This window comes from Choloepus didactylus, assembly GCF_015220235.1.
Source record: "Choloepus didactylus isolate mChoDid1 chromosome 11 unlocalized genomic scaffold, mChoDid1.pri SUPER_11_unloc3, whole genome shotgun sequence".
In the NCBI taxonomy this organism is placed as follows: Eukaryota; Metazoa; Chordata; class Mammalia; order Pilosa; family Megalonychidae; genus Choloepus; species Choloepus didactylus.
In genome coordinates, this window is record NW_023637580.1 from 1,632,727 (window position 1) to 1,656,677 (window position 23,951).

General features: G+C 40.5%; 1 protein-coding gene and 1 long non-coding RNA gene across 4 annotated transcripts in view; one reads left to right on the top strand and one right to left on the bottom strand.

The window, feature by feature from the left end:
• LOC119524630 overlaps nucleotides 1-16,509 on the bottom strand; it is a 204,590-nt gene extending 188,081 nt beyond the window's left edge. Inside the window, exons 1-2 of the mRNA XM_037823337.1 lie at nucleotides 16,467-16,509; nucleotides 16,082-16,309 (exon numbers count right to left, since the gene is read on the bottom strand). Of these exons, the coding sequence (XP_037679265.1) occupies nucleotides 16,082-16,309; nucleotides 16,467-16,509 (271 nt within the window). The remainder of the gene's footprint in view (nucleotides 1-16,081; nucleotides 16,310-16,466) is intronic.
• Nucleotides 16,510-16,540: 31 nt separating this feature from the next.
• LOC119524653 overlaps nucleotides 16,541-23,951 on the top strand; it is a 56,142-nt gene continuing 48,731 nt past the window's right edge. For 2 of the 3 annotated variants that reach the window (XR_005214865.1, XR_005214862.1), the window contains exon 1: nucleotides 16,541-16,797. This is a non-coding gene — a long non-coding RNA (uncharacterized LOC119524653). Of the gene's footprint in view, nucleotides 16,798-17,867; nucleotides 17,961-23,951 lie in introns of those variants that run through there. The other variant, XR_005214864.1, reaches the window with a different exon arrangement.

The window sequence follows — 23,951 nt, forward strand, 5'->3', positions numbered from 1 at the left end:
GAAACAGTAAGGAAACAGGGTTAACAGGACCAAAACAGTTTCTAAAACCCGCAGGACAAACTCCATTAGATTTCAAAGTCTGAGAGTCATTTAGAGAACGAGGTTGCATCCTCGGGGCTTGAGAGAGTGGGAGTCAGCCCTTCCTAAGGGCCTTTTCAGCAGCCCTTTCCTCTCCAAATGCTTAGGTGAGTGCTCCAACATATCTGCACATTGGGGAGACCACCTTCTCAGCCCCACCCTCCCCAAACATCGGGGCAGCTCCCAGATTCCCTTCCATCTCTGGGGCACACGCTCAATCCCTTCAGAACAGTGTGGTGGCAGCCAGGCTCTCCCCAATTCCCTGGGAATGTGCTCCACCCTCTTTGGGGCTTGGGGTGGCAGGACATTTCCTGAGCATCGAGGCGGAAGGCCCACCCTTGACCTCCAGGGCAAACTCACCCTTTCCATGCATGTGGGCTGCTCCACTCTCCCAGCCCAAGACCTCTTAACTCCAGACCTCAACCTCCATGGCTTTGTCTTTGAAGAAATTTTTCCTTCTGTTTGTTCCTTGTCTGTCTTCTCCAGTCCAGACTGGCAATGGCTCTGTCTGTAAAGATCTCACAAAAATTCTATTGGCTTCGCATGAAGCATGCAGGGGTCAAAGCCATCAGACAATAGGACTTTCCACAAATCCTTTCTGGATAATTCCATCTCCAATCTTGGCTTGTACTGAAATGGCGGCTGGGTTCCATGTTTGGTAACATCCTCATGTTGGGCTGTAGCTTCTGCGATTCCACCCACGGGAAGCTCGTAATTTTCCAAGCCATCAGCTTCTGGTTTCTTTGAACCCAAGTTCAGTTCTAAGTTTATCTCTCTCCGCTTGCATTTTACTATAAGCTGCAAGGAGAACCCAGGGTACATCCTCCACATGTAGTTTGGAGATCTCCTCAGCTAAGTATTCCAGGTTGTCACTTTCAAATTCTTCCTTCCATCTGACAACAGGACTCAATTTTGCCAAATTCTCTACCACTTTAAAACAAGAATCACCTTTCTTCCATTTCATAACAACACATTGATCATTTCTGTTCAAGTCCTCGTCAGAAGTATCTTTAGAGTCCATAGTTCCACAGACAGTCTCTTCAAAGCAGTTTAGGCCTTTTCTATCAAGCTCCTCACAATTCTTCCAGAATCTTCCCCTTATCCATTTAAAAAGCCATTCCAACATGTTTGGTTTTTGCAAACTCAGCAGCAAAAGCACCCCACTTCTCTGCTACCAAAATCTGTTCTAGTTTGCTAAGGCTGCAGAATGCAAAACACCAGAGACAGATTGGCTTTTATAAAAAGGGGGTTTATTTGGCTACACAGTAACAGTCTTAAGGCCATAAAGTATCCAAGGTAACACATCAGTAATCGGGTACTTTCACTGGAGGATGGCCAATGGCGTCGGAAAACCTCCGTTAGCTGGGAAGGCACGTGGCTGGCGTCTGCTCCAAAGTTCTGGTTTCAAAATGGCTTTCTCCCAGGACGTTCCTCTCTAGCAAGCTTGCTCCTCTTCAAAACATCACTCACAGCTGCACTGAGTTCCTTCTCTTTGAGTCAGCTCATTTATATGGCTCCACTGATCAAGGCCCACCCTGAATGGGTGGGGCCACGCCTCCATGGAAATATCCCATCAGTTATCATCTACAGTTGGGTGGGACGCATCTCCATGCAAACAACCTAATCCAAACGTTCCAACTTAATCCCCACTATTATGTCTGCCCCACAAGATTGCATCAAAGAATATGGCTTTTTCTGGGGGACATAATACATTCAAACCAGCACAGAGAGAGATCTGGTTGGTTTGTACAAGTTAGTTACATCCCAGAGTAATTTGGGCAAAGAAGAAAATGGTATTTGCAAAACCCCCTTGCAGGACTGGAGAAAAATGTGGAAATATTATACCTCCCCACCAGGGGAATTCCTTAGCTTCTCACAAACATTGAGACTACCAATTTAGTAGACTGAGCCCTCAATCTTGGGGATTGCCCTTATGACACTTGCTACTGCAAAGGAGAGGCTAAGCTTACATATACTTATGCCTAAGAGTCACCCCAGAGAACCTCTTTTGTTGCTCAGGTGTGATCTCTCTCTCTAAGTCACCGTGGCAGGTGGATTCACTGCCTTCCCCCCTACATGGGTCATGAGTCCCAGGGGTGTCAATCTCAATGGCAACATGGGACATGACTCCAGGAGATAAGCCTGGACCCTGCATTGTGGGATTGAGAAAGCCTGCTGGACAAAAAGGAGGAAGAGAAATGAAGCAAAATAGTTTCAGTGGCTGGGAAATTTCAAATACAGTCAGGAGGTCATAATGGAGGTTATCTTTATGAATTATTTACATATCCTTTTTTAGTTTTTGGTGTATTAGAATAGCTAGAAAGAAATACCTGAAACTGTTGAAATCCAATCAACTAGTCTTGATTCTTGAAAATGACTGTATAACTACATAGCTTATATAGTGTGCCTATGTGATTGTGAAAACCTTGTGGCTCATACTCCCCTTATCCAGTGTATAGAGGGATGAGTAGAAAAATGGGGACAAAAAGTAAATGAACAATAGGAGGAGATGGGGGAAGTGGGATGTTTTGGGTGTTCCTTTTTACTTTTATTTTTATTATTTTTGTGTTTTTTTGAGTAATGAATGTGTTCAAGGGCTGACTGTGATGAATGAACAACTATATGATGATACTGTGAACAAATGACTTACACAATGGATGACTGCATGGTATCTGAATATATCTCAATAAATTTGCAGGGGGGAAGTTGGAGGAGATGCAGAATTTGGAACAAAACACCAAAAAGATGTTCAAATAATTCGAGCATATGACCAAACAGAAAAAGGTTATTAAGAAGACACAGGGTGAGCATAAAGGAGAATTTGAAAGCATGCAAAGAAAAATAAAGGATCTTATGTGAATGAAGGAAGCAACAGATGAAACTAAAAATACACTAGAGGCACATAACAGCAGCTTTGAAGAGGAAGAAGAACAGATCAGTGAGCTAGAAGACAGAGCAAAAGAATTCAAACAGAAAAGAACAAATGGAGAACAAATGGAAAAAATTAAGCAGAGTCTCAGGGAATTGATTGACAACATGAAGTGCACAATCATTCACATCATGGCTGTCACAGAGGGGGAAGAGAAGGGGAAAGGGGCAGAAGGAATATTTTGAGGAAATAATGGCCCAAAATTTCCCAAGTCCTATGAAAGAAATAGGTGCCTGCATCTAAGAAGTGCAATGACTCCAGACCAAATAAATTCAAATAAACCTACCCCAAGACATACTAACCCAAATGTCAAATGCCAAAGGTAAAGAGAGAATTCTGAAAGCAGCAAGAGAAAAGTGATTCATTACATAAAAGGGATGCCTGAAAAGAGTAAGCACCAATATCTCAACAGAAACCATGGAAGCAAGAAGGCAGTGGTATGATACATTGAAGATACTGAAAGAAAAAATTGCCAGCAAAAACTTCCCTGTTGGGCGAAATTGTACTTCAAAAATGAGACAGGGGTGTAAGTCTCCTTGGCAATGAGAGAAAGGACTCCCAGCATGAGCCTTGCCCTGGGATTGTGGAACTGAGAATGACTTCTTGACAAAAAGGGGGAAAAGAAATGAAACAAAATAAAGTTTCAGTGGTTGAGAGATCTCAAATAGGGTCAAGAGGTCAATTTGGAGGTTACTCTTAAGCATTACATAGATATTCCTTTTTAGTTTCAAGTGTATTAGAATAGCTAGAAGGAAATACCAGAATCTGTTCAACAGTAATCCAGTAAACTTGATTCTTGATAATAACTGTATAACTACGTAGCTTTTATTTTGTGGCCATGTGATAGTGAAAACCTGGTGACTAACACTCCCTTACCCAGTGTAGGGGCAGATGAGTAATAAAATAATGACTATATATATATATATATATATATATATATATATATATATGTATATATATATGTATGTGCATATATATATATATATATATAATAGGAGGTGAAAAAGGGTATGGGATAGTTTGAATGTTATTTTTATTTTTACTTTTTTATTTTGAAGTAATGAAAATGTTATAAAATTGATTGTGGTGATGCATGCACAACTATATGATGATACTGTGACCCACCGATTACGAACTTCGGATGAATTATATGGTATGTGAGTATATCTCAATAAAATTGCATTTAAAAATGAGGGAGAGTTTAAGATATTCACAGATAAGCAGAAACTGAGAGCTCATTGACAAGAGACCTCACCTCCCGGAAATACTAAAAGCAGTCAGTCCTACAGGCTGAAAAGAGAGGAGAGAGAGTATTAGAGAGTGTAAAAATGAAGAGTAGCAGAAGAGGTAACTAAAAGGGCAAAAACAGACAAAAATAGGATATGACATATAAAAGTCAAAGTATAATATGGTTGAAGTAAGTACTGCCATGACAGTAATAATACTGAATGTTAATGGATTAAATTCCTCAATCAAGAGACACCGATTAGCAGAATGAATAAAAAATTTTGAGCCATCTCTATGCTGTCTACAAGCAACTCACTTTAGACCAGAGGATACAAATAGGTTGAAAGTGAAAGGCTGGAAAAAGAGACTCCATGCAAACAGTATAAAAAAATTTTTTTTAACATTGGGTAGCTACAATAATATTGGAAAAAATAGACTTTAAAGGCAAAGCTGTTATGAGATATAAGAGGGGCAATCAACCAAGAAATTATATATATATACACACACATATATATACATATGTATATGTGTGTGTGTGTGTGTGTGTGTGTGTGTGTGTATATAAAAACAGGGTGCCCCAAAATACAAGAGGCAAACACTAGCAAAACAGAAGGGAGAAACAGACATATCAAGAATAACAGTTGGAGATTTCAATACACAACTCACATCAGTAAATAGAACATCTAGACAGAGGATCAATAAGGAAACAAAAGGTTAATGATTTGATAAATGAACTAGACTAGCAGACATATACTGAACAATGCTGTTGTTCATTGTTCATCCAAATGAACAGCAAGATACACATTCCTCTCAAGTTTTCATGGATCATACTGCAGGATACACCACAATCTGGGCACAAAACAGGTCTTAATAAATTTTAAAAGACTGAAATTATACAAAGCACTCTCTCCAATAAAAATGGAATAAAGTTGGAAATCAATTAACAGGCAGAGGACAGGAAAATGTACGAATTTAGGGAGGCTAAACAATATACTATTGAACAATCAGTGGGTCAAAGAAGAAGCTGCAAGAATAATCAGTAAATATCTCGAGATGAATGAAAACAAGAACACAGCATATCAAAACTTATGGGATGCAACAAAGGCATTGCTAAGAGGGAAATTTATAATCCTAACTGTCTACATTAAAAAGAGGAAAAGCTAATATAGAAGTCCTGAGTACACACCTGCAGAAACAAGGAAAAGAAGAGGAAACTAATCCCAAAGCAAGCAGAAGGAAAGAAACAACAAAGATTAGAGCAGAAATAAATGAAATTGAGAAAAAACAACAGACTCAACAAAACCAAATGTTACTTCTTTGCGAGAATCAATAAAATTGGCAAACCTGTAGCTAGACTGACAAAGAAAAAACAGAGAAGATGCAAATAAACAAAATCAGAAATGGGAGGGGAGACATTGTTACTGACCCCACAGAAATAAAATGTCATAAGAGGATACTATGAACAAATGTACATCAACAAACTAGACAACTTAGATGAAATGGACAATTTTCTAGAAACACATGAACAACCTACACTGTCTCAAGAAAAAATAGAAGACTTCAACAAACCACTTACAAGCAAAGAGATTGAATCAGTCATCAAAAACCTGCCAATGAAAAAAAGCCCAAGACTAGATGGCTTCACAAGGGAAGTCTACCAATCATCTCAAGAAAAATTAAAACCACTCCTCCTCAAATTCTTCCAAAAAAGTGGAGAGGAAGGAATGGTACCTAACTCATTCTATGATAGTATTCCAATTTGCTAATGCTGCCCATTATGCAAAATACCAGAAATGGATTGGGATTTATAAAGGGGGTTTATTTGGTTATAAAGTTACAGTCTTAAGGCCATAAAGTCTCCAACAACAGGGTACCTTCACTGAAGGATAGCCACTAGCATCTGGAAAACCTCTGCCAGCTTGGAAGGCATGTGGCTGGCATCTGCTTGCTCCCAGGTTGCATTTCAAGGTGGTGTTCTCCAAAGTATTGCTCTTGGGGTGTTTTGTCCTCCGTAGCTGCAGCTGCTCTTCTCCAAAATGTCATTCTCAGTTGTTCTCCAAAATATCCACCTCAGTTGCTCCAGCATCTGGGCTGTGTGGCTCTTTTTAAAGTACTCCAATGATCCAATTAAGACCCACCCTGAATGGGTGGGGCAACACCTCCATGGAAATTATCCCATGAAAGGTCTCACCCATAGGTGACTGAGTCACATCCCCATGGAAAAACTGAACCAATAGGTTCCAACCTAATCAACACTAATATGTCTGCCCCTACAAGACTGCACTAAAGAATATGGCTTTTTCTGAGGAACATAATATATACAAACCAGCACAGATGGCAACATCACCTTAATACCAAAGCCAAACAAAGAAACTAAAAGAAATGAAAATTACAGGCCAATCTCTCTCCTGAATATAGATGGAAAAATCCTCAACAAAATACTTGAAAATTAAATCAACTACACATTAAATTAATTATATACCATGCTCAAGAGGGCTTTATCCAGGTATGCAAGGGTGGTTCAACAGAAGAAAATCAATTAATGTAATATGCACATTAACAAATCAAAGGAGAAGAACCAAACGATCACCTTGATTGATGCAGAAAAGGCATCTGACAAAACCCAGCATCATTTCTAGATAAAAACACTTAGAAAAATAGGAATAAAGGAAACTTCCTCCACATTATAAAGGGCAGCATAAATGAAAATCCCACAGTTAACATCATACTCCATGATGAAATACTTCTGTTAAGATCAGGAAAAAGAAAAGGATCCCCACTGTCACTACTGTTATTCAACACTGTGATAGATGTTCCAGCTAGAGCAATTAGGCAAGTGTTCTGATTTGCCTAGCCTGCCATCACGCAAAATACCAGAAATGGATTGGCTTCTATAAAGCAGATTTCTTAGGTTACAAATTTACAGTTCTAAGGCCATAAAAGTGTCCCAACTGAGGCATCAACACGAGGATACCTTCACTGAAGAAAGGTCAATAGTGCCCGGAACAACTCTGTCAGCTGGGAAGACATGTGGCTGGTGACTGCTGGCCCTTGCTCCCCAGTTGCATTTCAAAACGGCTTTCACCAAAATGTCTCTGTCTCTCTTAGCTTCTCTCTCTCAGCTCCTATGCATCCTTTCTTGTTCTTCCAGGGCATTTCTCTCTAAGCATCTGGGGGTCCTCTCTTAGCTTCTCCAAGGCAAACTCTGGGCTTTATCTCTTAGCTCAGCATCTCCAAATGTCCCTCTGTCTGCATCTCTGAACACCTGGGTCTGTATCAGCTCCTCAGCTCTCTTAAGGACTCTAGTAAACTAATCAAAACCCACCCTGAATGGGCAGGGTCACACCTCTATGGAAATAATATAATCAAAAGGTCTCATCCACAGTTGAGTGGGTCACATATCCATGAAAACAAACTGATCAAAAGATCCTGCCCATGAAGATGGCAGCCTAGAGAGGAGTGGAAGCTAGTCAGTCCTCTGGAGCAACTAATAAACAACCAGGAACAACTAGTAGATAATCTGGAATAACCGCTGGGGGAAAAATGTGACCGTACACTCATCATACACCAACCTGAATTGGGAAGAATGCCAGAAATCACAGCATTGAATCTATAAGTAAAAACTGTGGATCCAAGCCAGGAGCGTCATCCCCACCATGGCCCAAACTACAAAGCCTCATGGTGCTAGAGAGCAGCACTCTCCCAGGAAGTGAATATAGCTCAGTTGAGCTCCAGCTGGGGTTTTAATTAACAAACATGAACTGCTCAATACAAGCTACAAATCCCCAACAAGTACACAGGCTTTTGGTGATGACTGACCTTGAGAGCTGGAGGACCTCTCTGGGAAGGAGGGGAAGCCCAGAGGATCAGGTGCTGTCTCTGGCTGACAGTTGAAACTGAGGGGGGCTGCAGACTGAACCTGAAGCAGGGCTTCCTGTCCCCTTTTTGGCTCAGTGGAGAAAGCCTCAGCCATTTTCAATTCTAAGCTCTCAGACCCAGACACAGGTGAAGACAGGAGACTCAGAGACTATTCAAATGCAAATGACCTCTCCCTGGGGGTGTATCTTCCCTAAGAGGAAAGAGGCAGTGCCAAGCTCTACTACCCACCTTTCATTCAGAACAGACCCCAGAGCCTGGGGGAAAACGGTCACTTGCTACACCTCCTTACACCTGTACCTGGAGCTACAGGCTGACAGGCACCACCTGCTGGGCAGAAAAGCACAGTGACTTGAGGCCCTGCAGGGTGTACCAATCTTCTAAGACACACCCTCAGGGAGACCTGGTACTATTGCCTCCTTCCAAGACCCAAGCCTGTTCTGGTCTGGGAAAACCTGATACAGGTAACCAAGGAAACCAGATGCCTAGACAACAGAAAATTACAACCTACACTAAGAAAAATGAAGCTACAGTCCAGTCAAAGGAGCAAACTTAAACTTCAACTGAGATACAGGAATTTAAACAACTGATGCTAAATCAATTCAAAAGGTTTAGGGAAGATATGGCAAAAGAGATGAAGCATATAATGAAAACACTGGGCATACATAAGGTAGAAATTGAAAGTTTGAAAAAACAACTAGAAGAATCTATGGAAACGAAAGGCACAACACAAGAGATGAAAGACACAAAGGAGACATACAACAACAGATCTCAAGGGGCAGAAGAATACACTCAGGAACTGGAGAACAAGGCAACTGAAAGCCTACACACAAAAGAAAAGAATGGAAAAATATGAGCAACGTCTCTGGGAACTTAAGGACAAAATGAAATGCAGGAATGTACATGTCATGAGTATCCCAGAAGGAGAAGAGAAGGGAAAAGAGGCAGAAGCAATAACAGAGGAAATAATCAATGAAAATTTCCCATTTCTTATGAAAGACATAAAATTATGGATCCAAGAAGTGCAGCATACCCCAAACAGAACAGATCTGAACAGGCCTATGCCAAGACACTTAATAATCAGATTACCAAACATCAAAGATAAAAAGAGAATCCTGAAAGCAGCAAGAGAAAAGCAATCCATCACATACAAAGGAGGCTTGATAAGACTATACAGATTTCTCAACAGAAACCATGAAGGCAAGAAGGAAGTGGGTGATATACTTAAGATACTTAAAGACTCTCCTCCTGAATGCCTCTCTGTTGCTCACATGTGGCCCTCTCTCTCTAGCTAAGCCAACTTGGCAGGTGAAATCACTGCCCTCCCCTCTATGTGGGATCTGACACCCAGGAGAGTAAATCTCCCTGGCAACGTGGCGTATGACTCCTGGGGAGGAATCTAGACCCAGCATTGTGGGATGGAAAACATCTTGACAGAAGAGGGATGTGAAAGGAAATGAAATAAGCTTCAATGGCAGAGAGATTCCAAAAGGAGTCGAGAGGTCACTCTGGTGGGCACTCTTATGCATAATATAGACAACCCTCTTTAGGTCCTAATGAATTGGAATAGCTAGCAGCAAATACCTGAAACTATCAAACTACAACCCAGAACCCTTTAATCTTGAAGACGATTATAAAAATGTAGCTTATGAGGGGTGACAATGTGATTGGGAAAGCCATATGGACCACACTCCCCTTTGTCCAGTGTATGGATGGATGAGCAGAAAAATGGGGGCAAAAAAAAAAAAAGGCACCCAGTGTTCTTTTTTACTTTAATTGTTCTTTTTCACTTTAATTTTTATTCTTATTATATTTGCGTGTGTGGTGATGAAAATGTACAAAAATTAATTTTGGTGAATGCACAACTATATAATGGCACTGTGAACAACTGAATGTATGTGTTACATGACTGCATGCTGTGTGAATTATATCTCAATAAAATGAATTTTAAAAAAGAAGATACTTAAAGAGAAAAACCACCAAGCAAGAATCCTATATCTGGGAGAACTGTCCTTCAAATATGAGGGAGAGCTTAAAATATTCTCTAACAAACAGAAAATGACAGTTCATGAAGAAGATACCTGCGCTACAGGAAACACTAAAGGGATTACTATAGACAGAAAAAGACAGGAATGAGAGGTTTGGAGCACAGTTTTGGGAGACAGTAGCACAGCAATTTAAGTACACTGAAGAAAGATGACTGTGAGTATGGCTGAAAGAGGAAAGTTAGGAGCATGTGAAACACCAGAAGGAAAGAGGAAAGATAAAGACTGGAACTGTATAACTCAATGAAACCTAGAGTGCTCAATGATTGTGATAAAAGGTACCAATGTGTTTTTACATGCAGTAGAACAAATGAACGTCAACATTGCAAGGTGTTAAAAATGGGGTGGGATTGGAAGGGAAATACAATCAATGCAAACTAGAGACTACAGTTAACACAAACATTGTATTATGCTTCCTTTAATGTAACAAAGGCAATATGCCAAAGCTAGATGCATATGTGAGGGGGATAAAAGGGAGGGGTATGGGACTCTTGGCATTCGTGATGTTGTCTCACTCTTTATTCTACTTTAGTTTAATGCTATCTTTCCTTTTGTTGCTTCCTATCTGTCATGTTTTGTTTTGTTTTGTTTTTCTCTCTTTCTTTTTTCTTTTTCTCTTGTCTCTACCTTCTTTGACTCTTCCTCATCCTTTGTGGAAGAAAAGGAGTTGTCCTTATATAGATAGTGGCAATGGTGGTGAATACATAAATACGTGACCACACAGGGAACCATCGGTTGTTTACTTAGGACGGAATGTATGGTGTGTGAACAAAACCATCTTTAAAAAATGGGTTGATGAAGAAACCCTGAGGGCTCTATATTGAGTGAAATAAGACAGACACATATGGACAAATATTGCAGGGTCTCACTGATATGAACTAATTATAATGTGTAAACTCATAGACATGAAATGTAAGCTATCAGGATATAGAATGAGCCTAAAAAATGGGGAGCAGTTGCTTATTATGAGCAGAATGTTCAATTGGGTGAACTTAAAAATGTTTGGAAATGGACAGAGGTGATGGTAGCATGTTTTGAGAATAACTAACAGCACTGAAGGTGTGTAAATGTAGTGGAAAGGGGAATCTCAGAGTCATGTATTGAAGGTTAAAAGATGGGAATGTATAAGATAGCAAATCTTGTGGTGGACAATGTCTGTGATTAACTGTACAAATATTATTAATCTCTCTCATGTACTAGAACAAACGTATGACACTATAACTAGAAGTTAATAGTAGAGGGACATATAGGAAAAAATACATACTTATTGCAACTATATACTACAGTTAGCAGTATTTTAACATTCTTTCATCAACAGTAACAAATGTACTATACCAATACTATGAATCAATCATGGAGTGGGGGTGGTCAGGGGTATGGGAGGATTTGAGTTTCCTTTTTTGTGTGTGTCTTTATTTCTTTTCTGGAGTAATGAAAATGTTCTAAAAATTGAAAAAAAAATTGTGGTGATGGATGCACAGCTGTATGATGGTACCATGGGCAACTGATCGTACACTTTGGATATCTGGATAATTGTATGGTATGTGAACCACCTCAATTAAAAAAAAAAAAGGGATCACCATCAGAAAAAAAAAAGTCCCACCCATAATAAGTCTGCATCCACAGGACTGGATTGAAAGAACATGGCATTTTGTTCAATAATAGATTCAAACCAGCACAGCAAGAAAATTAAATAAAAGGCATCTGAATCAGAAAAGAAAAAGTAAAACTTTCACTATATGCAGATTATATGATCCTATACCTAAAAAGGCTTGAATAATCTACAACAAAGCTACTAGAGCTAATAAGAGTTCAGTAAAGTGGTGAGTTACAAAATTAACACCCCAAAATTAGTAGTGTTTCTATACAATTGTAATGAGCGATGTGAAAAGGAAATCAGGAAAAAAAAAAAACCCATTGCAATAGCAACTAAAGAATCAAGTACCTAGGAATAAACTTAACATGATGTAAAGGAACTATATTCAGAAAACTACAAAACAATGCTAAAAGAAATCAAAGAAGATCTAAATATAAATGGAAGGACATTCCATGTTCATGGACTGGAAGACTAAATACTGTTAAGATGTCAATTCTACCCAAATTGATTCACAGATTGTGAGATTTACTTACTCAGAAAAACTGAAGGCAGGGACCTGAAAAACATTTGCGTACTAATGTTCATAGTGGCATAATTCACAATTGCCAAAAGACAGAAAAGACCCAAGTGTCCATCAACTGATGAATGGATAAACAAAATGTGGTCTCTACATATGATGGACTATTATTCAGCTGCAGCAAGAAATGAAGTCTTGATACATTAGACAACATGGATGAACCTTGAGGACATTATGTTGTGTGAAATAAGTCAGAAACAAACGGACGAATATTGTATGACCTCACCTATATGAACTTAATATCAGTAGCAAACTCATTGTGTTAATATCTAGAATACAGGTCACCAGAAGATAGAATGAGGACAGAGAATAGGGAGCTGATGCTTAATTTGCACAGAATTTGTAATAAGGTTGATTGGAAATATTTGGAAATGGATAGAGGTGATAGTAGCACATTATAGGGAATACAATTAAGAGCAATGATATATGTGTGATTATGGTTGAAAGGGAAAGCTTACGCTTGTGTATGTCACTTAGAAGGAAAGCTAGAGGATGAAACATGGGACTGTATATTGTAGTGAACCATCTTGTAGATGGAAGTGTGTTCAATGGTTCAAATATAAGAATGTTCTTCCATGAATCAGAACAAATGTACAATACTATTACAAGGTGTTAATAATAGGGTGGCATACGGGTAGGGACACAGCTAAAGCAAACTATGGACTGTAGTGAATAGTAATATATGAATGTTTTTCCATCCATTGCAAAACAAAAAGTCACAATGCTAAGTGAAAGGAACAAGACACAAAGTAGTACATAACGTTTGACTCCATTTATATAAAATGTAAACATAAATAAATTTAGAGATGGAAAAAAGTGTTTGCTCTGACAGAAGGGCTAGAGAAGAATGGAGGGAACAGAAGGATCGAGAAGTGACTGCTGATATGGGGTTTTTCTTATTGGAGTGGTGAAAATGTTTCAGAAGTGATTGCGCTAATGAAAGCAAAACTCTGAATATACTAAAAGACGTATACTTTAGAGAGATTGTATGGTACGTGGATTTGTCTCAGTAAAACTGCTTTTAAAAGAAAACAGGACTGTACAACACAAACAGTGAACCCTATTGTTAACAATGGACTATAGTTAGTATAGTTAGAAAATTTTTCTTTCATGAACTATAACAAATGTACAACACTACTGCAAGATGTTAATAATAGAGTGGTATATGGGAAAGTCTGTATTTCATGCATGATTTTTCTATTAACCTACAACATCTCTAATAAAAAAAAATGGAGTACAATGATGCAGTGTCTTGGTAAAGGTGGATCAGACCGTGGCCATGAACTATACATAACTTTGCAGGACCAAGACTAGGGTGAGACAACTGAGACACTCATTTCAGGCACACAATTTAGCAGAAGCCAAAAACCAAAAACTCAGTAATCAAGGAAAAATAATATTTTAATGCAACACTTTTTAAAAATCAAAATTCATGCAAAAAAAAACCCCACAATGAACAAAATATTTAAACTTAAAATAAGGACAGAATGTTAAAAAAATTTAGTTCAAAAGAAGGCATTCAGAAGAAACAAAAGAGACAAAATAGAAATCCCATTAAATGCTGGCAGAATAAAATGCAAATTTAACAGTAATTAAACACAAATATTCCACATAATCAATCAATATTGTGTAGTGGATTAAAAAAAAAGAATGGTTCATAAAAAATTATCCAAAACATACCCTTTGGTTGTCAGTAAAGGCAGAACATATATACTATGTGTACCTTAAAAAGGATAGCTTTTGTGCCACTATGTCAATATCAAATAAAAGAGACAAGGACCAAATACTAGAAACTGGGTGTCCCTTCATAAAGGTAAAATGATTTAAATTCCCAGGGAAATACAGCAATTTAAAACACGCACATGCCTAATAGCACGACTTTTGAAAAGTGACAGAAATACAATATGTAATAGAAAAACCCAAATCCAAATTGGAGGTTGTGTACAACACTCTCAGCAATTGATAGAATGTACGGAGAAAATATCACAAAATACAGAGACCATTTGATCATCATGAGTTACAAATTTCACTCAATACACAACATATATAACAAGAGCAAAATACACCTCTGAAACTGTTAGGACTTAGCTGGGCAAAGTCTTAGAAAATCTGCTTGGGATGTGAATTAGTTTAAAGGATACATGTATTAATCCCTGAGATGTGAGAAAGCCTGCTCCATCCAGAAAGTGGGAGCAGAATGCACTGCAGGCAATTGCAGTGGACTGGACTGGAAAGGGTAGAGAACAAAGGAGCACTCAGGGTCTGAAGGCTACTCTTTATAAGTCCTAGGGTCCTCATTCTAAGGCCAGGGGATCCATCTAACAAGTTAAACCAGGGCTATGACATGATGAGATTCCTGCATATGAGAGTCCTTTAGCGCAGAATTCATTGAAGTAAGCCCTAGTGAATACACCCAGAGAAAATTCAGAAAATTTCAAATTTGAAAACGGAGAAAGAAGAAAGTAAAGTATTTGGAAATGGTTCAATAAAAAATGAAAATACTGATTATTATGGGAAAGAGGCACAGAAAATTCAAGGTTACAGAAACGCTAATTTTGCCACTCATATAGAGATATGCAAAATTAAACTAAGTGCTTTCAGATTTGGGATTGTTAACAGGAGAAATTTAGTGTTAATGAATACATTGGATTTATAAAGGCAGTCTTTGACTTGGCTCTTAACTATACTAACAATTTAAATTCTTGAGAAATTTCATCCTACATAGTTTGTTTTAAATTCAGCCTTATTGCGATGTATTCACATACCATATTATCATCCATAGCATACACAGCAGCATCATATAGTTGTGCATTCACCACCAATCAATTTTTGAACATTTTCCTTACTCCAAAGAAAAAAATAATAAAAATAAGAATACCAATAAAAGTAAAAAAGAACACCCAAAGCATTCCATCCCCCCATCCCACCCTATTTTTCATTTAATTTTGCCCCCATTTTTCTACCCCTGTGTCCATACACTGGATAAAGGGATAAAAGCCACAAGGTTTTCACAATCACACGGTCACACCTTCATCCTACACAGTTTTAAGCGGGTACTAAGTAAACTTCACCATTTTGTTTTGATTTTCAAAAACTGATTACTCTTAATGCAGGAATTTTCTTTGTGCAAACATCCTAATTCGGAACAGGCATATATAAATATATATTAAATATATTTCAAAAAATTTATTGATGTTTGCTTCCATTAAGCCGAGGAAAGTAGAACTATAATTTTTTGAGTGAAAAAGATATTTAAAATTAAAATTCGTTGGGAGTTTTAATACCCATACTAGTAAATTTTTCAACCTTTTTTTTTTTCAACTGTGTTAGCGTTGCAGGACATATTAAATGTTAAAAAAGTTAATAGAAGCATGTACAGAAGGGCACCATTTTCCCTTTCCGCTCGGGCTGCAACATGGCTTATCTTACCCTATAGGAAGGTTCCAATATGTTCAGCACTGGATACGCTTTTTCTCTTTCCCTGGATCTAAGAATTGTCTTCAGGAACAATTCTGACTCACTAAAACACCCTGCCCTATGCCAGATTTTGAGCTGGCAACCCCTTCAGTAAATGGATACTTTGGTAAAACAAGTTCTTGCTAAAATATTCCATGAGAAAGTAAAGAATCATTCCCGTGGGATCAGTGAAGAAAATGAAGGTTCTGTGCTCGCTATTTAAGAAACTGCATTTCGCAGTAGCCCCTGCAAAGCTCCCTCCCCATCAGGCTGCAAACAGGAGGCTTTTTACTCACCGTGCTGTGTCTCTGACTTGCCCCGCGGCTGCAGGCGCCTCCGGGTGGGTCCCGGGGACGCTTCTGGGTCTGAGGCCGCAGAGTGGGCGCCCGAGGCCGCGGGCGCGCAGGGCGGGAAGCTTCGGGCTCCCTGGGTTCGGCGCACCCTCTCCCGGCCCTCGGGCGGACTCACCGGGACGGGGCTCAGACTCCTCAGAGCCAGTGGCGGAGCCCCGGGGACACGCACTCCTCAGCGCAGTCAACACTGAAGGTCCGGGGAGGACTCGGCCCCAGGAGGAGCGGGGTGGGCTCCTCTCCCCGCCCAGACTCCCCGGTGCACATCAGCCCTGGACCCGGGTAAGGCTCCCGACGCGTCACAACGGGCGCCTGTGGCCTCCCACGTGACTCCCGCAGAAGCCCCGCCCGCTCCGCGCCCTCCCCGCCCCCATCCCGCAGGCCCTCCGCCCTGTGCAGGCAGGAGACGTCTGCAGTTTGTTGCTAAATTTATTGGGGTCCAAGGAGGGTAGCCTGTCCAGGAGCTCACCGCCGGCTGGAAGAGGCGCTGGCCCAAGCCAGTGAGCCCAGTCCAGGAAGCGGAGAGCTGCAGGGGTCCCACAAGCCCAGCAGGGGGGCTACCTAAGCACTGGAGGTGGTTGAGGACCCCCCTCCATCTCCACCGTATGCACTTGGGAACCTGCCGCAAGAAATCCCTGCGCGTCACAATGGGCGCGGTACAGGTACAGAAGCTCTTTTGTTTTTCATTCCTGTGAATTTCTGTGGTAGGCTCCTACTATATGTGAACATTGCCTCATCCCTGGAAGTTAAAAAGTTACAATTTAGTTAGAATTGCAAAGCTTGTTTTACATCAAGGATATGAACTATGTTGCTGAAAGGCTTTTCCATCAGGGGATCTGATCCATCCCCCAGCACCTTGGAGCACATAATGTTCCCACCCTACAAGCTGTAATCAAGTGTTTTAGGAGCTGGACTGCCTGAGTTTCCACCTGTCCCAGTGTCTGGGGTGTCCTCAGCTCTCTCTGCCTCTGTCACCTCCTGTATGTAAACAGGAGGAAAACAACCTGGCTCAGAGGGATAATGTGAGGCTCATGGGTGACACTTAAATGGCTGAAAATAGTACTTGAGATCCCTGTTACCTCTTTTATGATCTATTTTTATTGTTTTTAAATTTTTTAGCAAGTTTTAAATGAATTTGCCAATAAGATCTCCCCCTTAATTCATTTTGCCAAAATTCTTAATTTGGAGGTGATGCTTGTGAGGTTCATCAATGTTTTCAGATCTCTTTGTAGTAGTGACAAATGCAAATGAAATCACTTGATCACATTGGTGCTGTAGGTGCATGAAAATAGATGGAGGATTTTCCTGTAAGAAATAGGTGGGAGAGAATGAGTCATTTAACTTGAAGATTAATGACAAGAACTTGCACATGTAGCAGAGTATTGCAGTAGGAGTATGTTGGGTGCATAACCCAGGGCTGAGAAGTCAAATCAATGTTCTGCTAGGCTCGGTCCTTATCACTGCACTTCAGTGTTTTAACTATAAACTCAAAGATGCCCAGATAATCTCAGCATTCCTTTGACTCGGTCAATCCCAAACAAAACATACAGTAAAATTCTTTCTGTATGTCAATGATTCTCAAATAATTTGGGTATGTTTTCTAGGTTAGAAAAAATGAGGGGCTGCATTGGCTTCGTAGTTCACTGTTCTCAGATGCTCTTCATTTTCAACCTGTGGCCTAGGTAGGGCTGGGCAAGTTGAAGAAATTCCTTTAATGGAGAAGAGTCTGAGGCTGTATCACAAGATCCAACTTGAGCTTCTACCTTTCAGCATTTCTGGATTTGAATAAAGTGATTAAAATCAACTATTGGATTTAGGAACAAAGGTAATACATGTGATTTTAAGGGGAGATTTAGTCCTCTATTGTGCAGGAAATCATCCGCTGGAGACTACCAGACAGGTTAGAGTCTGTTCTAGAACCTGCACTAAACTGCCTTCATAGCCTTCCATCTGAACTCAAAAGCTTCAAGAGAATATTAAATGTAATACTATAACCTGCTGTCTGCATACCCCTATGATAAAAGATCACAGGACAGGAAAACCTGATGCATCTAGCTCCAGAGCTGGGTACCTTTTATCATGACACACGGACATATATAACCACCTTAAGTACAGTTATCAAGTTCAAGGCATATAACATTGATATAAAGCTTTCATTCTTATATTCCAATTTGTACATAGTTCTAATAATGTTATTTTGGGCATTCTTTACTCATTAGATCCAGTCCAGTAGGGTATGTTGCATTTAGTTCTTATTGTCTCTTTAATTTTTCTTTCCTTGAAATTGTAGAAACATAGAAAACATGAACTTTCCAGTCTCAACCATTGCCAAGCATATTTTTAGTGGAACTGATCACGTTCATCATAGTATGTTACACTTACCACTATCCATTACCAGGAACTGCTCATCAACCTGAACAGAAACCTTGTACCATTGTGTATTAACTACCCTTTCTTCCTCATTCACACTGTAGCCCTGGTAACATATACTATACTTTCTCAAATACAAGTGTTCCAACCCAGCTCTTGGAAGGCTTGCACTGGGGCAGCCCCAAGACCAAAGAATATGCCAGGCATGGAGTCTGACATGAATTTTATTAGGACTTGCAAACAGGAGAGGGTCCCCATTGGTGGCCATGCAAGGAAAATGGAATTAGTCCTCTGCAAGGGCAGGGAGTGAAAGGGGCAGCTTATAAGGGTTAGAACAAAGACATTCCATAGGGCATGACAACAGAGTTTCAGTAGGGTCACGAGACACAGGAGTCTGGAGGTTTGCTATCAACAGCAATCGGGGAGGTGAGTTTCATGCCTTCTTTACAATTCCATCTGTACATTCTTTCTCCTGAGGAGGTCTGATGACCTTTAACTTCTGTCTGGGTCATACAGGCTGCTACATGTTGTGGGGCTTCGTTCCCCATTAGGGTGTGGGAGCCCAGGTATTGGGTGCCTAGATACTACCCACGCACAGCAGACTGCATTGACCAAAGGACAGACATTGCATCCATATTCCACAACAACGGTATAACAGACAAAAGAACTCTAGGAGCCCCTCATGTTGCAATGGATGGAGGTGGCCTGAGGCTACATTGACTGATGAATAGAATGGTGAACTTTTGGGCATGTATCCAATAGAAAATTGAGCAACTGCAAGAAGGAATGAAGTTGTGAGACATGCACACAATGGATTTTGTGAACAGGATTTTGAGTGAAGTACACCACAAACAAAAAGACAAACACTATAACAACTCACTACTCACTACTATGGACTAATTAGAATTTTAAACTCTGAAGATTGAATCTTTAGAGCACAGGTTATCCAGGGATGCTTATTGTAAAGGTCCTAGATTGCAAGCTCTTACAGCAGTCACATCAATTCCTGTTGTAATGGTTATCTCTAAATTCTGAGAAGCTGAACTCTTTGTGTATAACCTGGCCAGTCTCTGGAACTTTGGGTATCTGTGTGACACCTGAAACTCAGAGCTAGAGTTCGGCAGCTATGAATGTATTACCTCATACAGCAACTCTTTAAAAAGCTGAAAAAGATTTCAGACTTCAATTAGAGATATGAATGAAGCAGATCTGGTTACAACAAAGGCAAATCAGGCCAAAGGGTAAAGGACAATACTGGCTATATTTTAAAACCTCAACTTCTGTGTGAGACCAAGGGAAGAGATGTTTATTTGGTGCAAAATCTATATTTTCTGTAGCACACTAAATAATTTAACTGGTACAGTCAGTTTATTCAAACACCATAACTACAAGGAACTTTGAAGAGAAGTGAGATCTGGTAGGTATATACAGGTTAGGGTGAAATCCTGATACATCTCAAAGTAATTTGGGCAGAAAATAAAAAATATACTTGAAGGTCCCCTCTGAGGAACTGGGGAAAAATGCAGAAATGTTGGCCTTCCCCACCTGGACTATTACTGATGTCTCACAGACATTGAGGACTGCCAATTTGGTAGGCCAAGCCCTCAATCTGGGGGTTTTCCCTTATGAAGCTAGTTACTGCAAAGGAGAGGCTAAGCCTACTTAAAATTGTGCCTAAGGTTGACTCCAGAGAAACTGCTGCTCAGATGTGGCTCCCTCTTTCCCCTCAAACCCACTAAGCAGGTAAACTCACTGCCTTCCCCCCTATGTGGGACATGACCCCCAGGAGAGTAAATGCCCCTGGCAATGCAGGACATGCTTCCTGGGGATGAATCTGGACCCAGCATTGTAGGATTGAGAAAATCTTCTTGACCAAAAGGGGGAAGAGAAATGAAACAAAATAGAGTTTCAGTGATTGAGAGGTTTCAAATGGAGTTAGAGAGAACTCTGTAGAGTATTTGTATGTGCAATATAGATAGCCCTTTTTAGTTTTTGATGTGTTGGAATGGCTTAGAGGGTAATACCTGAAACTGTCAAACTGCCACCCAATAGCCTTGATTCTTGAATATGATTGTATAACTCTGTAGCTTACATGGTGCAATGGTGCAACTGCGTGATTGTGGAAACCTCGTGGCTCACACTCCCTTTATCCAGTGTATGAGCAGATGAGTAGAAAAATGGAAACAAAAAGTAAATGAATAATAGGAGGGGATGGGCAGATGGAAAGTTTTAGGTGTTCTTTTTTACTTTTACTTATATTATTTTTTTTTGGAGTAAGGAAATTGTTCAAAAATTGACTTGGTGATGAATGCACGACTATATGATGGTACTGTGAACAATTCATTGTAACTGTGAATGATTGTAGGGTATGTGAATTTGTCTCAATAAAACTGTGTTTTAGAAAATGTCCATTGTTGGCTTCCCCAAGAGAAGGCGAATGCAGGCTGGCTTGATTTTTCTAGGGAAATAATAAAACATTAGCAAGATGCAGTACAGGCTGATATTGACACAATTGGATACAAGTTTCTTGTAATAAACCAGCTATGTTTGGGACTGCAGCATACAGTCATGTTGTTACCTTATTTAACTCCCAATATCTACTATCAAACGCCTCATTCCATCAGGCCTTTGTACTGGCCATATAGGACTATGGAAAGGGCTGTCAGTGTCTACTATCATCCACACTTGCTCCAACTCTTTGATAGTGGCTGATTTCTTGGTGCCCTCCCAGATATTTATAGTGTTTTGTAGCCATGACTTTTGCAGGGGACTATTTTGCCTGCCCCTTTAAGATCACTTGATCACTCTACAGTGGAGGTAGAATTCCCCTATAGTGGTCTGCAACATGGCATCCTGTAGAAGATCAATTCCTAAAATCTATTTCATATTCAGGAAATATATACCATATACACTTGGTGGGGGCAATCTCCCAATTTGTAAAGTTAGACTGTGCTGCTGTGCCTGGGTCATTTTCCCCCATAGCTATCTATAGCCAGTACTGAACCATGGAATCAGGCTACATTCCCATAGATTAAGGTACATTCAGCTATTGTATCTAATAGCGCTAACTCCTCCTGCTGGTTAGTAGAGGACCCGTGAATGTTTAATTCTATATGTGGCCTCCAATCCCTGGGGTCCCAGCTATTGTTTGCACCCAGGGATCTCAACCACCACCCTACAGAAGAAGGAAGGGAGCTTGCCATGCTTCTTCTATGGGAGTAAAGTGCTCCTAGGCTCATGCTCTGAATGTTGGTTTCTATCTTTACTTCCTTTCTCCCTCAGAGGCTTGGGAGTTCACTTTAGTAAACTTTTGGTCCTTAGGCAATTTGCTCCATAGTTTTACCAGGTCTGTATTAGATTGCATATCTTCAGTCCCCATCTCTGTGTCTGCAGCAATGAGATCCTCCCACATCTGCTCGGAGGATACCTGATTAGGGCTGTGATGTCCCCAGGGAGCCTTTCCCATTGCCCATACTCCTATCCCTTTATCTGCAGCCTCTCCACCTCTCCAAAATGGCTATAGTATGAGCAGCAATGGAAATGGGTTGCCCTATTAGCAAACTTAGGATAGACATGAGAGGCCAATAGTGATTTGGGGGGGCAGTATGCGATACTGTCATTCATTCCTGCAGTAAAAGCTTCAGTGTCAGGATCTACAAAAGCCACGACATAAATAATGTTTCATTCCCAGCCCCCTTAAAACATCTTGTAACTCTTTAGTTTTCCAGTGGGGTATATTGTGCAGTATATCCCCTTCATTAGGCCACACAGCCTTACAACCATCAATCAGCCATACCAATAAAGAGGCAGTTTTTGCATTAGTTGAGGTAGCATAAAAGCATTGTCTTAGTGAAGGGTGGGTTGCAATAGATACCAATTTACCTATCTCCAGTCCAGAAAGCATTACCTCCTCTGCTCCAGTGTCCCATAACCTCAGAAGCAATTGGGTAGGGACTCCCTAGTTTTTCTTTCATATAGTTTTTTGTCCTGATATCTGTTGCAAAACAGTTAGCAACCCCACTGGAGTTTTCAGGGCATCCCCATACTCATGTGGTGCTCCCCAGTCATCCAGGAGTGTGGCCACCCCTCCCCGCATGGATGATATAGGCCATTTTGTGATTTCCTCCATGGCTTCCCCCTTCCCAGGACTCATGCCCACTATGGCCTTTGGTCTCCTGGCTGGCTCACAAATTGTTCCAACCCAGCTCTTGGAAGGCTCAGGTTGGGGCAGCCCCAAGACCAAAGAATGCTCCAGGCACAGAGTCAGACATGACTTTTATTAGGACTTACGAAGAGGAAAGGGTTTCCAGTTGCAGCCATCTGAGAAAAATGGAATTAGTACTCTACAAGTGCCAGAAGTGAAAGGCACATCTTATAAGGTTTTAGGGTAAAGACATTCCATAGATTATGAGAACAGAGTTTCAACAGAGTTACATGGCATGGGCTCTGGATGTTTGTTATCAACAGTGATTGGGGAGGGAGGTTTTAATGATTTATTTATGATACCACCTTTACATTCTTTCCCTGCTTAGGATGTCTATGACCATTAACTTCTGTTCCACTCACGCAGGCTGGTAAATACTCTAACTTCTCGTTCCCTATGAGGAAGGGGGAGCCCAGGCCCTGGGTCCCCACACAAGCTATTATCACCCTTGGATAAATACCCAGGAATGCAAGTGCTAGGTCATAAGGTAGCGTGCCAGCTTGAATGAATTATGTCCCCCAAACACCATTATCTTTGATGTAATCTTCTGTGGGCAGACTTATCAGTGTTAATTAGATTGTAATTCTTTGAGTGTTTCCATGGAATGTGCCCCACCCAACTGTGGGTGATGACTCTGATTAGATATTTCCATGGAGTCGTGGCCCCAGCCATTCAGAGTGGGTCTTGATCAGTGGAACTATATAAATGAGCTGATGGGCAGAAGGAACTCAGTGCAGCTGTAAGTGATGTTTTGAAGAGGAGCTACAGCCAAGAGGGACACTTTGAAGAAAGCACAGGAGCTGCAGATGAGAGACAGTTTGAAGATGGCTGTTGAAAGCAGACTCTTGCTCCGGAGAAGCTAAGAGAGGACAAATACCCTAAGTGCAACTAAGAGTGACATTTTTGAGGAACTGCAGCTTAGAGAGGAACGTCCTGGGAGGAAGCCATTTTGAAACCAGAACTTTGGAGCAGACACCAGCCACGTGCCTTCCCAGTTAACACAGGTTTTCCAGACAACATTGGCCATCCTCCAGTGAAGGTACCCGATTGTGGATGTGTTACCTTGGACACTTAACGGCCTTAAGCCTGTGACTGTGTAACCAAATAAACCCACTTTTATAAAAGCCAATCCATTTCTGGTGTTTTGCATTCTGGCAGCATTAGCAAACTAGAACAGGTAGTTACATATAGATTTTTATGAAACTGCAAAACTGATTTCCTGAATGACTATAGCATTTTACA